Source organism: Poecile atricapillus, chromosome 2, assembly GCF_030490865.1.
Source record: "Poecile atricapillus isolate bPoeAtr1 chromosome 2, bPoeAtr1.hap1, whole genome shotgun sequence".
Lineage (NCBI taxonomy): Eukaryota > Metazoa > Chordata > Aves > Passeriformes > Paridae > Poecile > Poecile atricapillus.
In genome coordinates, this window is record NC_081250.1 from 41799208 (window position 1) to 41816396 (window position 17189).

Below are 17189 nucleotides of genomic sequence, written 5' to 3' on the forward strand. Positions count from 1 at the left end.
AAAAAGTGTAAAATTCCTTGTTTCATGATTAAAAAGTTGTGTTCAGTGGTTTGAATGTGTGGTTTACTAATGGTCTTTTTTTTTCCTTACCAAAAATAAATAAATAAATTAAAAGATGCTATCTGTATATCTTATCATGTTGAGTGACAGGCATCGTGTTCTGATGACCTGCAGTTCATGTTTGCAAAACTCTGCCACATTTCTTCTGCCATCTTAAACAAAAAGTCACCAGTGTTTAAAACATTTACATTGAAAGGCTTCATCAAATTGCATGTTTTTCCTAATCAGTTTGCTTCTTTTCCTAGTCAGAGTTTAGAGGACATGAAGGCTCCACAGAGCCTGAGCCAAGATACACATTCCAAGAAGCCCATGGAGCCTGTACTGTGACACACTTATACTGTGAGTGGAGGCACAATAATGCACAAGAACAGTTCCTTTGGGTAATTCATGTTTCCTGTATTTATGGCAGAAACTCTCCCATACTCCTCCTCCTCCCTCCCCAGCTGCTTCAACCCCTTGCTGAAAGGTAATACCACAAAATCCAGCCTTTGTTATCCAGTAGGAGAGCAGCAGTAAACAATTCATGGACAATAGCCACCAGACATGTGGAAAACACTTCATTTTTACTGAATGGCCACATGCAAGTCCTTTGCTAATTAGAGCTCCTGAACATTGAAAATAACTATAATCTGTTTGCTTATTGTTGAAACCCCATGGTTTTGGTGGAATGGAAGATCTCTTTAGAAGCTCTTAAAAGATCCAGAAATGTTTGGATTTGTTTTTTTTTAAAAACCACTTCAAACTGGAGTAATTAAAAATACAGGTTAAGAAACAGCTCGACACTGCCAGGTACTAGGTCAATAATGACAATAGTAGTAGGACAATAATGACTTTTATGGCTTTTAAAAGTATTTTGTGTCGTTCAGCCTCTTGGTTGTTTGGCAGACCCCAGCAAAAACCCTATTTCCAGCTCTGAGAGGGCTGTGTTATCTCCTCGACTCTTGTTCCCTTCCCGCGGCACTTCGCGGTGGTTCCTCTCCCAGGCGATGGCAGCCAGGAGGGACAGTCACCGGCAGCTCCAGCAGGGCTCCTGCCAGCCTTTGCTGCCCGTGGAGCCGGGGGTGACAGCCTGGAGGGACGATGACGGCCGGCCCATGGGGCTGTGGCACACAGGACGGTGGCTCAGCTTGGCTCCTCGGCTGCACTGGAAGCAGGCGGGATAGCAAGTGTGTAAAAGTCCTGGATGCCAGGAGATGGTTTTGAGAGGGGACGCGCTTTGACCCTCGTTCCCTAGCGCCGGGGATGCCTCGCACCAGCAGCGCCGGGTCCCGCCCCGGGGGCACGGCGGGAGGGCTGGGCGGTCTCGGGGCGGGCGGCCCCGCTCCGGATCCTCCCCCCGGCCCGGGTCGGGGCGCCCAGCACCCTCCTCCTCCCCTTCCCCCGCGCCCGGGTGGGGGCTGCCCGCGGCGCCGGGGCCACACAAAGCGGCGAGCGGCGGTGCCTCCGCGCCGGCCATGGAGCCGCCCGTGCCGCCTCAGGAGCAGCCGCCGCGCCCGCGCTCGCACACGGTCACCACCACCAGCAGCTCCTTCACCGCCAACCTGTCGGCCAGCTCCAGCACCCTCGCCTACGACAGGGAGTTCCTGCGCACCGTGCCCGGGCTCCTCATGGTGACCGAGATTGTGAGTGACCCGGGGCGGGGGGCGCGGAGGGGCGGGGGAGCCTCGGCCGGGCACCGCTGGGGTGAGGGATCGGGGCGCTCCCCTCCGCGCACCGCCCGCTGCGCCTGCCGGGGCTCCGTGCCCGCGGGAGCAAGAGAGGCTCCGCGGCGGGGACACGAGCGTCCCGCCGGGAAACTGGAAAATCAGCGCTGGGCACACGCGGTCTGTTCAGCCTCCCGTAGTATCTGCGGTATCATCACGTCCCGTAGAGGAAAGACGAGTTTTGGCAGACCGGGAACTGAGTTTTGGAGACTTTTCTGTAGCCACATTGGTTGTGTATGCTTCGCACTTTATAGCGCACAAATAGTCATGACGTGAGTGTTAATTAAACAATTTATCTTTGTTTCCTAGGTCAATAAAAAATATTTCCATACGCTCTTAGTGCCTAGATACACCTGTGGAGAGTGGGAGATTAACTGGCACCTTTTGGGTTTGGTAGTGAATTTGTTTTTTGCAGGTAGTCCATTCGGTGTAAATGAACGTACAGAGGGCCAGGCAACGCTAAATTCACTTGCCTTAGTGGTAGGTGGTGAACAGCACAACGCCAGGATCCCTCTGCAGGCCTGGGGGCCCTCAGTGTGTCGAGCAACAGACACGCAGCATCTCCTCTTAAAAATGATGTGTTTAATTCCACTATTAATGATTAAAGATCTTAAAGAGCTGGCTGCCCCAACTAACTTTTTGAGTTTCCTGTGTGAAGTTTTTGTTGTCTTGAAGCTTCAAGGATTAACTTCTCAGACCACATTCGTTTTCAAGGCTTGAAAACATTGTGCTTCACCAGAGCAGTGGAATGGCTGTTGGTTTTGCTGACTTCAAAGTTAAAATAACTAGGCAAAGCTTCAGGCCGATATGTGATGTAGGACCTCTGGCAGGAGCAGTACCATTGGAGAGAGGATGCACTGAGATGCCAGATTGTTGTGCAAGCCAATAGTGATGAGGCTGTGAAGTCAGAGCCTGCTACCAGCTGGTACCCTGTTTGCCAATGTCCTTGGGAGTTCTGTCGATATCTAGTTGATAGGTGATTGTAGGCTTGTTTTGGCTGTTAAATACAGAAGATGTTTCACTGTCAAAGCTGTGGTAGATCTGTGAATAAACAAGTTTTTGAAAGAATAGCTGCTTTCTTTTCCACTCTTTTTCAGTTAGTAATTACAACAGAGTTATGTACCTTTCTTGTACTTTATCTGAAGAGTGATCCCACTGAAGATTGTTACAGAGGTGCCCAAGGCTTTTCCCAAGCCCTGCTGGAATGCCATATATTCATCCTGGCTGTGAATACTGGATCAGCTGCACTCACATTGAGCTACATGGCCACAGGGCATGGACAGGCTCTTGCTTACTCTTTGTTGGAAGTGTGCCTTCTAGTTTGTGTTGGCAGGTTGTGCAGCTTACCTTTCTAAACAGTGATGATGCTTTTTAGAGGGATTTTGTTTTTTCTCAGCCATTCCTAACTCCTAGAATAACTGTAAAATGTGAAGATGAGCGGTACCTGACCAACTCAAAGGAGCTAATAAAAGTCTGTAAGGTAGATTAATTGTTACTGGTTTGTGATGGTGTATTTTAGAGAACAGAGTACTGTTCTGATATGAAATTGAAAATTGTAGGGCAGGTCCTACAGAATATCTACTGATAGATAGTGCCTTTAAGGAAATACTTCTAGTTCTTAACTCCACTTATTTTAAAGCAGCTAAAGTAGCTGTTCTTCCGTGAAATTAAAGAAAAACATGTTAATGTAGACCTTTATATGGAATTAGCTGAAATAACCTCAGGTACTAAAATCAAATAGTGAGTTTACACACACACACATATATATATGTATGTGTGTATGTGTGTATGTTTGTATGTATGTATATATATATATATATATATTTGGCATCAGGTTTTGGTTAAACATTTTCCACCAGTTCGGTATGTTTTTTGTTGTTGTTTTGTTTTGTTTTTTTTCCTGAGAGAAAATATGCCATAACAGAGCATGACTAGAGATCCCAAGATCTCTATTTCAAAACCTTCTGTGCATATTCAACATTATTGGAGTTGGGTACCCTAAATCAGCCTGTTCTGATTGTTGTGTCTTGCCTGCACCAATTGGACCTTCAGGATATTTCTGACCCTTGGTACTGATCCCCCAGCTTATAGCACGATCCCTCTGCTAAGGATTTTCAAACCTGTAAATAAGAGCAGCATGTAATTCAGTCTCAGGAGTTGCAGTCTGGTAGATCCTTTCCAGTCTAATCACTGAGCTCTAAAGAACAGCTGCTGTGATAGGACCATCCCTTTGCTTCTGGTGCCCTTCTCTGCGACACCTTTGACATGGACAGGGGAGAGAAGTGTTTTTAGTAATATCTGCTATCAGTGCAGCTACTCATCTGCCAGATCCCATGTCCATGTTAAAGCTGAGCTAGGGGCATAAAACAATGGTGCTAAATGCTCTGAGAGTTTGCACTGTGGGGCTGCATAAATATTTGATTATTGCTGCTGTCAGTCAGCAATGGGCCTCCAGCAGGAGGGGTGCAAGTCTGTGTCTCCTGGCTCTGAAACTGGAGCTCTCTTCTCTGTGTAGGCAAGGGGCAAATCTGTGTTATTCTTTGACCAAAAAGAATGGAAAAGCAGAAAGTTATCACATAAATGAAACATTCTAGCCCTATAAATGAAGGATCTTGATCAAGTTTTGCTCCCACTTCCCTAATTTGCATACTGTGAAGATTAATTAACTGCTGTGTGGATTTCCATGTGTGCTGGTAACCAGCCTACATCTGCACTGAGACTGTGATTTAATGGCACAGTAAATTCAGCCTAACAGTTCCTTCTCAGAGATTCTTTGTAGTCCTGCAAAGCACTGCTCTGCTATTAACTCAGTCTGCTGTTTCAAATTTGTTCAAAATGAGTTAGCTTTATAAAGACAGGTTTTATGATGGATCAGGTATTATCTGTCCTTTATGTGGCTGCTTTAGAGCCTGTGTAAATGTGGGATGAGGCTGACTGTGCCTATTCAGCAATAATAGAGTTATGTACCTAAACCTGCTTCAGCTTAATTCTGTAATGCCTTTCAGTCTAGCACTGCACACATCTAGAATGAATGAACTCAGAAATGCAGCCTGAAGTGTAGGCTAAATTACCTGGTGCTGACAGATTTCCATTGCCTTTGACGTCTGCCTCCAGGACCAGAGCAGGTGCAAGGTTTCCTGCCACTTGCTTGGAAAAAACTGGGGTCAGTTTATTTCAGTGGAAAGAGCAAAATAGAAAATGCCTCTGGGTTTCTGAGAGGCCTTTGGAAACTGGTGTAAAACGTAACTTTGGTGCATGGAAGGAAGTCTAAAGCACTTATTGCTGGACAGGGCAGGGGCTTCTGACTCAGGAGACTTGGATTTACTGGCCTTAGTTGGCCACTGACTATTGGAAATTAATTTATCTGAATCTCTTAACTTCTTAGAATATCTCATCCTTTCATGGAATATGTGTACTAATCTTTGTAAGGCTTACTGAGATTCATTGGTGAAAAGTAGTATAGAAGATGTAAGTGGTGTTACAGAAAGTCTTTAAATGAGAAAATGAGATGTCAATTGCTGGGTTGACACTGAAGTAAAAATACACCGTATAAAATGATTGATACTGATTCCTACAGTGTAGCACCACCAGTCCCCCTGGAGGATTTACAGTTTCAAAATGAGCAAGTACAGCGATTTCTAGAGATATCTTTTGAGTGTTTCTTTTCTGTAAAATGATGGCCCAGAAAAGCTACGTTTATCTTCCTGGGACTTTTATGGCCAAGAAAAATGATGGCTAGTGATACCTTCTCAGAGCTTTAAATCAGCTTCTCCAGTCAAACATTATGGATCACTTTGGGGAAGTGGAGAGTTTTGTGGTTGCTATGGATGTAGTTATAAAAATATTTACTTTCTAGCAGGATGACATTGATCTCTTCAGATTGTTGCTTCACATCAGTGTGTTGCTAGATGAAGTCTCTTGTAAAACTTGCACTACTGATTTTAAGGCTTGTGATAGGTATTTGACCTTGACAAAAACAAATACTTATATAGCTTGGAAAGGTTTAGAAGGTTGTTAGGCTGCTGCTGCACATGAGATATTGTGATGGTCTAAATTTTAGTAAGTTGTAATTACAGTTGCATTTCTTTATGCTGTTCTATGCACATTATTCTTTGAAATACCCAAAATAAAATAGATATTTGAAATAGAAGCCTGATAGCAAATTATGTACTTTATTAGCAGCACATAAAATTGTGGTTCAAATTTATGTTTCTGGACAACAAAAATAATTTTGATCACTGGTTCATTATTCTTCTTCAAATGTTAGACCTTTGAAGGTTCAATTCATAAAGGAAATATTGTTGACTTTGTTTATTCTAGTAGACTGGTGACCCTCAGAATATTAAATAGATATTGAAAGTTATGTCAGATCTAAGATATTGAGGTTGCCCAACCAGAACAACTGGAAATGTGCAAGTGTTTGTTCAATAGATGTTTTACCTTTTTCTTTTTCCTGAGAGATGCATCAAACTCATCTACAGATATTCAAGTGTTGAATTAAGTCAGCAATAGTCATTTAAATGTTAAGGAAAATAGAAATAATACAGTGGGGATGATCTACCATGAAAAAGCTAAAATACTAAAATTGCACTTAAAGCTCTCCTTGCATTTAGCTTTTTCTTTTAGTCTTATGCCCTCTCTGACTGCAGTTTAAAGTTTTATGTATATATACCATCTTCCTCCTGCCCTCCCATTTTGTGGAATGACTCAGAAGAATAGCTCAGAAGCATGAAGGGAGTTTCAAAGAGCCCTTTTCCTCACCTGAGTAGCAGCAAGATTTTCTCTTCTTTCAGGAGCGGTTGAGATTTTTTTCTTTTTTCTTACAATGCGATTTTTACTCCAGTCATAGTGTGTCTGCTTGCAAGTAGTTGACAACACTGAGCTACCTCCTGACGTGTTGAACAAGTGCTTTGCCTAGAGGAGATGTACACAAGCACATATTTTAATGTTATTCACTTTGAATTACTGAATGGAAAAAACCAAACCCTGTAGTGACTAGTCAGTCACTTCATCCAGCAGCTTCATGTTCCTATGCATGAATGAGAAAACACACTATATAAAGTCTCAGCTTTCTCCTTTGGTCTTGATCAGACAAAACTCTCGCTGAAGTCAGGTTTTAGTTCTGCCTTTTTTAGGTGGTGTTACCCTTAGCTGTCTTTAGTGTACTGAATATACACATCTATACGATTTCCATCTTCCTTTAGGATCATGTGGTTATTTAAAGTTCCGTTTCCTGTAAGGTCTTTGGTTTCCTGGACAAGATCAGGGTGTTTCCTTGGGAAGGGAGAACTGTTTGGGGGACACAAGAAAACAGAACCTTTTGAACGTGTTCCAAGTGATGGCAGAGAAACAGTGTTAGGGCTAAAGTGGTAGGAGGGTGAAAATGTCTATTAAACTGAATGAAGATACTTTACCAAAGGTCAAAAATGCAAAATATTCTCAATACGTCACAGTTAAGGTACAACACGTATGAAATGTCATTATCTCTTCATGAGAAGAATGCTTTAAAGTCATACTTAAACATCTAATTTATTGTTGAGTGGGTAGTGAATATAATATAAATCCTTCCTCCTCCCCCCATCCCAAACTCTAGAATTATTTTTTTTTCTTTGGTGCCTTCAAAAATTCTTATGCACACAAACTTAATTTTAAATAATCTTTTTGGGCTTCAGTGGCCTGTGTCTGTATGATAGTGAAATGTGCAGTTCTCCCATTATTCCTAATGGAATAAGCAGAGCTTCCCAGGTGCTTAGCTTTAGCATGATGCTGTGGCTGGGTGTGAGTCATGAGGGTAAATGCTGAGGTGACCATCATGGTCTGAGGACAAAAGTCGATGATATAGTTGCAAAGAGACTCTGACTGCATTACTGAAAGTTGCCTTTTTCCAGATATGTACAGGAGTCCCAAATCCCTGGGTAATCATACTATGGGAAGTCTGTGCCTGATGGAGATCCCTGATAATGATGGAGACACCTGATGGTGCATTTTTCCTAACATTAATTCAGATCCCAGACTTGTCTTTTCTTTGTGGTTGTTAGTTTGGTTTTCAGTTGGGATTTTTTTTCTCCCATTGTGTTATATTCTTTTTTTTCTCTTTCTGCACTATCATTCCTGCTTTCTGTTTGTAAATATTTATTATACACTATTAAGACCACAGATTAGAGGCTCTTGAAGCAGTGTTTGCCTATCCAAAGAACCCTGTTTTCCATGCAGTGTATGATGAAGAGGTGTATTTATTGGCACTGTAGTAAGAATGTGAGCGGGAAAAGGACACAGAAAGAAGTTGCCTATGGGTCACACTCAATTCTTGAAAAATCATTAATGGCCCCCAGGTTTCTGAGTCCATTAACAAAATGCTGCTTATAGAGCAAAAGCAGATGCCTTTCAGTCCCTGCCCTTTGGATGGGAGCACTCCTGTGTACCTGGGGAGCCTGCTGATGTGTCTGCTGTGTTCTGTGCTCTGAACCACCTGTGTAGCACCAACAGACAGGGTTGGAGCAGTGGTGCCTCAAAGATTCTTCTTAAAAATTGCATTCTCAAAACCACAGAAAAGTTTTCTTGGAGACTGTGAACCTTTCAAAATGGCAAGTGTGGAGGGAATGATGATGTGTTGTTCTTGTCTGCTGATTGCCTTCTCATTCAGCCTACTGTTCTTTTCTGTTCTCTTCTGGGAATAACAGTGCCATGTATTTTGTTTATAATGGTCCTGTAGATAAAATGCATATATATATACATATATATATATATATATATATATATGGGTTTTAGCTTCATTTTATTTTGCATAAAGTACTGTACTGTGTGTATTGATATTGTATTGTGTGATATTGCTGCAGTTTTTTCCCCTTTGAATTCTGAAAAACAGCAGAAAGTGTGTCCTTGCAGAGAGGACCTAGCCCTTTTTTTTCTAGGGTCAAACAGCAAATAGCTTTTAGCATCCATCAGGCCTTTGGCTAGGTAGTTCTATTCCTGTGGCCTGAGCCGGTTCCCCATGGAAGCTGCTGGCACTAATTCACCTGCCTCTGAAAGGACCAGATCAGGTTTAAACTCTTAAAACTCTGGTGTAGGAGGGACTGAGTAAGGAAAGAATCAAGTCACTGCTTTCAGTGGCACCTGGGACTGGTCCAAGGAAAGTACGGTGTTATGCTTAGGTTAATGAACTTCAGGAGGCTGAGCTTCTGGTTTTATATGTATTAAAACAGTATCCAGGCTTTGCCAGATCTCTTCACTGCACAGGCTCGGATCAGTCTGGGTCGTGACTGCATTTTTGCCAAGCTAGAGCGCAATATTGATTGTTTACACTGACCCTTTTTGTGAGGTATGGGTGTGCAGATGGCATTGATGCAACCACAGGTTTGCTGAGAGAAAAATCTTCAGAGCAAAGCAAAACCAGTTTCAACAAATTGGAATTGTTAGAGGCATGCAGTCTGCACGGTTTGTTCTGGGCAGCCAAAGTGTTTCTGGTCTGATTTAAGATGTGCTAAAATCAGATTCAGTAGAACTGAGACAAAGTAAATAGGCATGGTAGCAATCAGCAAGGTGTCTGTCTCTGGATATATCATAATCTAGTTATAAAGAATAAATAAATTGAAAACGTTCCAAGTAGGACCCTGGAAAGAGGCCACATAGGAAAAGCAGCCTCTCTGATCGTACTCTGGTAATCACTTCTTGTGTTTAACTGGTAGCCTAATGGGCACAACTTCAAAGGAAATCTGTCAAGAACCTCTGCTTCATACCTGAAAACAAGAAAGGTTTGTATCAACAGCTTTAAATGTGGCTGCTGTGTCCAGGCCTGAATTTAAATATATTCAAGGTGATGCTGTTTTTGCACAGATCCATTTATTTAGCCTCAAAGTTGTACAGCTGTTAACAGGCTCCCTTTTCTTCTTTCTTTTTTTTTTTTTTAATGTTTTTTTTTCAGTCTGTCCCTTTAATATATATTTTAGCATATGTTCTCTACATTCAACAATATTGGTATTCCAAAGGCTTTGGCTCCTATGGCGGGTAATGGCTGAATGGGGCAGCACAGTTTTGAGAAAAGTATGAGGAACTGTAGGTGAAACTTAAAAAGGGAGACAGAGTGTTGCAGGCAGGAATTCAGCACTGGGGAAACAGGGGAAGAGGTAAAAAAAAAGCCTCTAACAAAAGGAAAACCTATACAATGTGTCTTTAAAATGGCACTTCAACTGATAACATCAGCTTTGGTTGTGCCCAGCCAGAGACAGCCACTGTAGGGCAAACTGGCAAGGGTCTGGTGAGAAGGTGAGTCTGTGGTGGATGCCTGTTACTGCTGCTGTGGATTGGAAAGCATAAACAAGTGCACAGTTGTCCTTTACAGGCTCAGGACACAACTATGATACATGCTGGGGAGAGTGATGCTATAATTAATTCAATCCTTAGCGGGGAAAACAAGACCGAAAAATTACAGTATTCATGCTGATTTGGTTGTAGTTTAGTTTGTAAACTGTGATGTACCTTGCTATCAGGGACCCCACGTGCTTATTTCAAAGAGTGTATAGGTATTTAATAAACAATTAAAAAATTATGTTATTAAGGTCTTGGAAATTAAGAAGCATCAAAATTGGTTTTACCCTGGCAGTGTTGATTTCATATTGAATTGTGTGCAGGTACTGGAATCCAGTCAAAATCTGGTTGATCATGTTATTTTTATCAAGAAACTCCTGTCATAGTCATTGCACAGAAGAGCTTTTCTAGGCGTGACTGGGATATTGTGCACACAGCATTGGAGGAAGTCATGTGAGTAAGGAAAGGGATTATTCAAAGGGAGAGGATGGTCTCCTGGCTAATTGCTTCCTTAGAAAATTTGATTTTTATCTTCTGCTTGTACCATAATGTTCCTATGGGATGCTAGACAAGGCAAGTAAGCCCTACATTTCATTGTGTTCACTTTACTCCTTGTTTTCTGAATCCCCAACCTTGGGTCTGAGTTGCAGAAAAAGCGATTATTGTCAGATGTGTCTGAAAGTGAGTAGGAGCTCTGTGTTCTAAAGATGCAAAATGCAGTGCCATAATAAACACTGTGGAAAAAGAGTTTTCCAGAAATTTGGCAAGAATTGGCTTTTGATCCTAATTTTAGTGCACTGTCTACAATTGGGATAGCATACTACTCTAGCTCATAGAGATGTGTTTAAGAGTTTATTGATCGACTTGTGGGACAATACAGATAACACAGAGTTTTTCAAGAGCCCAAGCAGATGCAAAGCTCTGAGCTGCAGTTCTGCAGGCCACACAAGTAAACAGGCAGAAAGCAAAATAAGGGAAGGCTTTAGTTCTGAAGGAGGCTTTCCCTTCTGTTGTATGCAGGTGGTGGTGTGGAGAAAGGGAAAGTATGTGGTCAGAAAATTATAGATTATACCATACTGTGTACTTAACCAAGGATAGAATTAAGATGTGTGAAGAACTTGTTTCTGGAGGTGTTGCATATTTAGCTGCAAGTATTTCAACATGTTTGTCTCTCTCTCATCCACCCCTCTGCCTCTGTCCCAAGTCCTTCTCTTTTCCATCTCTCTTCTGTAGTGGGTTTGGTTTTTGTCGTCTCCCCACCTCGTTTCTTCAAGCCCTTTTGTCCAGCAGCTCAGGGCAACTTGCCAAAGGCCTACTTTGCATGATTTTCATCTGCTGTTCTTCAGGCTTGACAGAGAAAGTCAACATAGAAAATGCAGCTTCTACACTAAGAATTTAGCAAAATGGTGTTTTAAGAGAGGAGGTGTTGGGCAACTGAAAGAACAGGCTCTGCTCAGTAAGAGACATCCGTCTTTAATGGTTTCATAAAGCTGTGGGTGAACAAAACTATGAAAAATACCGTAGTATTTTAGAACTGTATTAGAAATACTGATAGCGATACAGTGATTTAGGAGGTTGTTGGTGAATATTGTGACATGTTTAGTTCTTGCATTCATCCAGAATGCAACTTTTTTAAAATGAAAGGCATAAAACAGACTGGACAGAGCTGGATTTTTTGAGACCAACCACAATCTTGTGGTGATCACAGTGAAAGATGAAAAAGGCTGAAAAGCTCTTCAATGTAAGAGATTCAGGATGCATGGAAAAGCAAGATCTCTGTTGGAATTTCTGATTGATGCTTCAAAACCTCTGTATGTGCATAAGCCATGTTCATTGGACTGTGCAACACAGTCACAACAGTTATTGTGGATTGCCAGTTGACCTCCAATAAATATTTCCCCTTCCCCATGCTGTTACTAAGATATAGCACAGTACAAATCAATACATTAATTGGTGTTCTTTTTATTTCTCCTAATGCATGGGAATGAGCTTGGATGCCGTATAAAATTCATGCTAGACAGAAAAACAGTTGTTATTGGGAAACTACTATATTTAGTTTTGGAAAACCACAATCCTTATTTTACTCTTTTGAGTACATTCTTATATTGCTGGGACTTAGCTTTAAAGGGCAGTGTGCAAGAGGAAAGTAATGACCTACTTGAAGAGACAGCTTCTCTTGCGGTGTGTTTTCTGTTTGAAATATGTAAAGATGTATAAAATGTGAAGGTGTATAAAACTAATCTTGAATATACGACGCAGGCCTGTGGAACTGTAATTTAATGATGAAACTTGCCATGAGTGAAACAGTGATAAACAGCTATATGTTACTAGGTACAGTTTCATTGTTCCATTTGGTATATTGAAAGAATTTTCTGTTTAACTTCTCAGCAAAAATGGTAGGAATCTTAGCAGGAGAATGAGGTTTCCAAGCATTTTTTTTCAAACTGGAGATTTCTTTCTAGACTTTGGCAATCGTGAAACGTGACCAGACACTTGTACAAAGAACTTGACATTCTCTTTATGCAGTAACAGACAACTATCTAGCTAATGTTTGCCTGAAGTAAGCAAGTCAAGATAATGTGTTAAAGGTGAGATGGGGTCTCTTGTAAAGTGTTTTACCAGCTCAAGTTAAAATTAAACTGAGTACACAGTGATAAATGAGAAAGAATTCTCTAAGCTTGGTTATATCTAATTTTCACTTTCTTATTAAGCTCTACAGTGGAATGCTAGTCTTGGGCAAAAAGCAAGAAAAAACACAAACCAAACCAAACATCCCTCTCCCCCCAAAAAAAAACTCCCAAAAAAACCCCAACCACCCTATAGTATGCCTGAAGTGATTTTCACTCTATAACTGAGATTCATTTCAAAATGCTTCAATTTAGGTCTCAGTTTAAAAAAATGGTGGATTTTTTAAAGTGAATTTAAAAAAAAACCACTTAATTTTGACTTGTGTTGGTTGTTGTTTCTGTAGATTACAGATTATATGGACAATGCACACAAGCAAGAAGATGACCCTGAGAACTGGTGCAAATACAGTCCGGATGAGTTGATGGGAACAAAATCAGATTAACATCTGATGTACACAAACAATATTGTTATGAAGAGAAGGTTATAATGAATCAGTTCTTGATGCTATTAAAACCTGTTGTGAATTTCCCATTGACTTCAATCAACCCCACATATCTGCACACGAAATGAGAAGAACACAAAAGCCAACCTACCGTGAAGTCTGTGTGCTCTAATCAGCGCTGACATTGTTTGTCAGACTCCTAAGGACCAGCAGCTCCTTTCCGAGAGTCGTTTCCTATCCACTTGTTAGCATCTGGTAAAGGGCGGCTCTGGTGTTGCTTCCGTTCAGCGCTGAAGAAAGGGGTATGCCCAGAAACTTTCCCCCCTGGTTTCTTCTGCCAGGGCTATGGATTAGTCCAATAAAAGAGATCACTTCCCTTAAGACCTTTCCTCTCCAATACCCCTGCATGGAGCCCTCACTGTCAAATTAGATTGAGATTAGGAGGAGCCTAATTAACAGCTTTTACCATTGACTGTGGGAAAATAAAAGTTACAGCTAACCCACTTGGTACAAGATTACCCCAAAAATTCCCTGTTGTGCTACCTGCTTCTTGTGCACAGTTTCTTTTGCTTGAGCATCTAGCTGATAGATGATGAAAGGGGAAGCTGTTCAGATCAGATCCATTGCTTGGACATGCTCTTTTATAACCCAATTGTCTAATTTATGTATTTCTTCAAAGCTCCCTATAGTCAGGTATCCCACAGTACCTTATTTTGTAATGAAGCATTGATAATTTTTTTTTCATCCACATCGTGATTCGATTAAATCCTATGTATAAAAACAGCTCAGCATCACAAGTATCAATCTAAATGTGTTTATTCAATACAACAAATGGGTTTGTCCCTTAGCTGTCCTGCCTTAGCACTGGATTATCAAACGATATATGCCTTTTCCTGTATCAAAGACAAATTGCTATGCGTGCTGTGTTCTTCCTTTTCCCTTTGTGTGAACTAGCAAAGCTCCCAGCTTGTGATGTCTTTCAGTGTTCTAATTCCTTTTTGGTTTCTTGGTTTTATGTGCTAAGACCTGCAATACTGTTGGCAGTAGGAGATTACACTACATGACTCTGTGTTTGCGCACATTTCATCATAGTGGGCTGAGTTTTCAGTGTGTGTGGATGTGAGCATTTTGATATAGCAATAATTCATAGCTTGAATAAAGGGGTATCTGCAAAGTACTACTTTTTTTTAGAACTACTTTATATATATGTAATTTTTGTTTAAGTTATTTTGAGGTTTTTCTCTTTTTGATTTGAAACTAGTAATATCAGGCTTTGCAGGGAAAATGTGCTACGTATCTCTGACTGCACACAGACTTTTTGAACAAAAAGCTGCCATGTCATTATACAGGCTTTCCCTTCCCCCCCCAGTGGGAAAACAGGAACTTCTGAGGGGGCAGTAAATAGCTGAAATACTCAACAAAGAGCACTTGAACAAAAGGCTGGTAACACCTCTTTATTGTATCTGCACTATTGCCATTCTAGAGAAGAAAATATTGAGCAGAAGAAAGCCGTGATCCAAATCTGAGGAAATAGAAAGAGGAAGAGGTGTGGAAGTTAGCTAAGTAGATATAATTTAGTTGATTGTGTATATTGGGATGCTATAATATAAACAGCGCTACAGGAAAAGGCTCGGATTTTTCAGAAGAGCCTTTTGGGTGGGAAGGGAAAGCTGTAAGCTTGCATAGATATGGAGGCTTTTTATTCAAAAAGCTTGTGTGCAGTCAAAGATATTTAGTGTGCTTTTCCCCCAAAGCTAGTGCAGAGCACACCCTTACTCTGCCTGTAACCCCTCAGCAACTTGGCTGTTGCTACCTTACCTGGAGCTCTCCTCCTCATAACCTTGGGGTGTGTGCTGCATCACTTGCACTCATAAATCGCAGCTCAGATGCAGACAGCCTTCGACAAAGCCAGTGGCTGCATTTTTGGATATTGGTACTTTCAGCTGCCTGCACCGACCCAGCAGCTGACCCGGTCACAGCTCCCCTCAGCTCAAGCCATGACGTGCTGTGACCTGAGCGCAGCAGAGGTGGTTGACTTGTAAACTGTTCGGTGGTGGAGTCTGACAAGGTGACTGCCCTCCATTTATCTGCCTTTCTTATCAGCCACTGGTCGATACTGTGGGAGCCTTGTCTTCCCTTCTCACAGCTTAGTCTGTGCATGAAACTGTACCCTGAGACACTGGAGCTGGTGTCCTGGTCTGCTCACTTGGCTTTGGCAGTGCAGGAGACGGGTGGAGGTTGGATGGGATGGAGAGCAAGGAGTGAAGGGGATGGTGGAGGTTGGATGGGACGGAGACTAAGGAGTGCAGGGGGTGGGTGGAGGTTGGATGGGATGGAGAGCAAGGAGTACAGGGGATTGTGGAGATTGCATGGGATGGAGAGCAAGCAGTGCTGTCCCAGTCCAATAGTTTGATGCCGTGCTGAGATTTCCCTGAAATTTAGAACAAAGTTCTAGCCTGGGCTAGGACTGTGGGCACACTTTGCTAGGTACGTTTTGGGGCTGTACCAGCTTTTGGTCTAACAACGTGCTCATCTCTCAGGGAAACTTCCCTGCTGACAGAGGAGCTGGAAGGAGAATATGTGGGAAATACCTTTCCACTAAGAGGTGTAATTGCTCTAAACACTTTCAGGCATGCGAGATTCACTAATCTGTAGTAATCCCTGTAGTTTGTAGCTGTTCTGACATCTGCGAGCCATATTGCAAAATCAGATTTAGAGGAGAAATGGAATCAAAAATTCTTGAAAACTCAAAATATATTAGCTGTGTTATGGGGACAATGAAGCATGAGTGAAAACAGTGAGAGCAGCAGCTCTTAGCATTTCTATGTTTATGCATTACGGGAGGCAAATACAGAAGTTCTGGTTTCAGGCTGATAGCTCATAAATGCAGACAGCTGACAAGGTCTCCATGCCTTACTGTTCACTGCAGTTCACATTCTAGCCTATGGTGATACCACAAACCAGTGATTTGTTTACCTCAAATATACTAAGCATTAGAGTGCAGTAATTGAGGAGCAGCTTTGTCTGCAGTCACCCTTGCAGGGCATTAACCTCTGGCACAAGAGCAGAGCAAACATCTGAGGGACATTAAGTCATTTCTGCTCACATATTTAAATCTGGATAAGCCAATGGATTGAGGTTTTTTTTTTTTAACTTGATTGGAGACTTTTTTTCTTGCACTGGAAAGCTGACATTTGTCACCAGTTGTTTTGTTCTTTGTTTACATAAGGCCCATTGAAGCAGTTGGAGAACATTATACCCTGCCTCACACACAGGCATGTATACTTAATTTATGACTTTGGTAGTTTGAATTTCGAGTGTCAGGTATCCCACAGACCTTTTTACTTTGTTCTTTTATGCTGCATGCACTGCTTGAGTATTTATTGTGGAGAGCAGACAGGCTGTGGGAAGTCCTTCAGGCTTGTGGACTTTTTTCTTCAGAACCTTGAAAATAAAGTTATGGAGCTTGAGAAAAAGGAGTTCTCTAAAAGCATGACTGATGTGTACAGTTGTTTTACTTGTTTGGCCAATTAATTTTTTTTCATTTGGCATTAATATTTTCACTAGCATTTAATTTTTCATCCTGAAGTTGCTTTAGTACCCTAAATATCTCTGCAAAGCATTAAATGTGGAACAGTGGTAACAAGCTTTAAGTAAGCCTCTGTTAAAAATTTAATGCTGTATTTGTTCTTGATTCCTTCAAAGCCAGCTCTTTCTACTACTACCACAAAAAGAATAGAGAGAAAGATAAAGCAGAATTAAAAAACCCAGTGTAGCTTGTTGCCAGAAGGAATGCTAGTATTTGTGATTATCTCTTGTTCAGCTGTGTCTTGTCAACAATTTTGAATATGGCTCTTAGTTCAAAGTTAGCTTTGATATATTGGTGACAGATGGACATTTTGGAAAAGGACATGACTTGTAACTGACTTCAGAAAAATTCAGATGAGAAGTAGGGTTGGGGTTTTTCACCAATGAAAGCAGTAGACATTATAGCAGCTTTTTTTAGAGACAAGATGAATTTTATCATTGCAACATTTATGCCAAGGTGTCAT

General features: G+C 41.5%; 1 protein-coding gene across 1 annotated transcript in view; it reads left to right on the forward strand.

Moving 5' to 3' along the window:
* The first annotated feature begins 1375 nt into the window (after positions 1-1375).
* The window catches only part of CMTM8 (CKLF like MARVEL transmembrane domain containing 8), a 35225-nt gene continuing 19411 nt past the window's right edge, over positions 1376-17189 (forward strand). Inside the window, exon 1 of the mRNA XM_058833523.1 lies at positions 1376-1682. Within this exon, the coding sequence (XP_058689506.1) occupies positions 1515-1682 (168 nt within the window). The 5' untranslated portion in view covers positions 1376-1514. The remainder of the gene's footprint in view (positions 1683-17189) is intronic.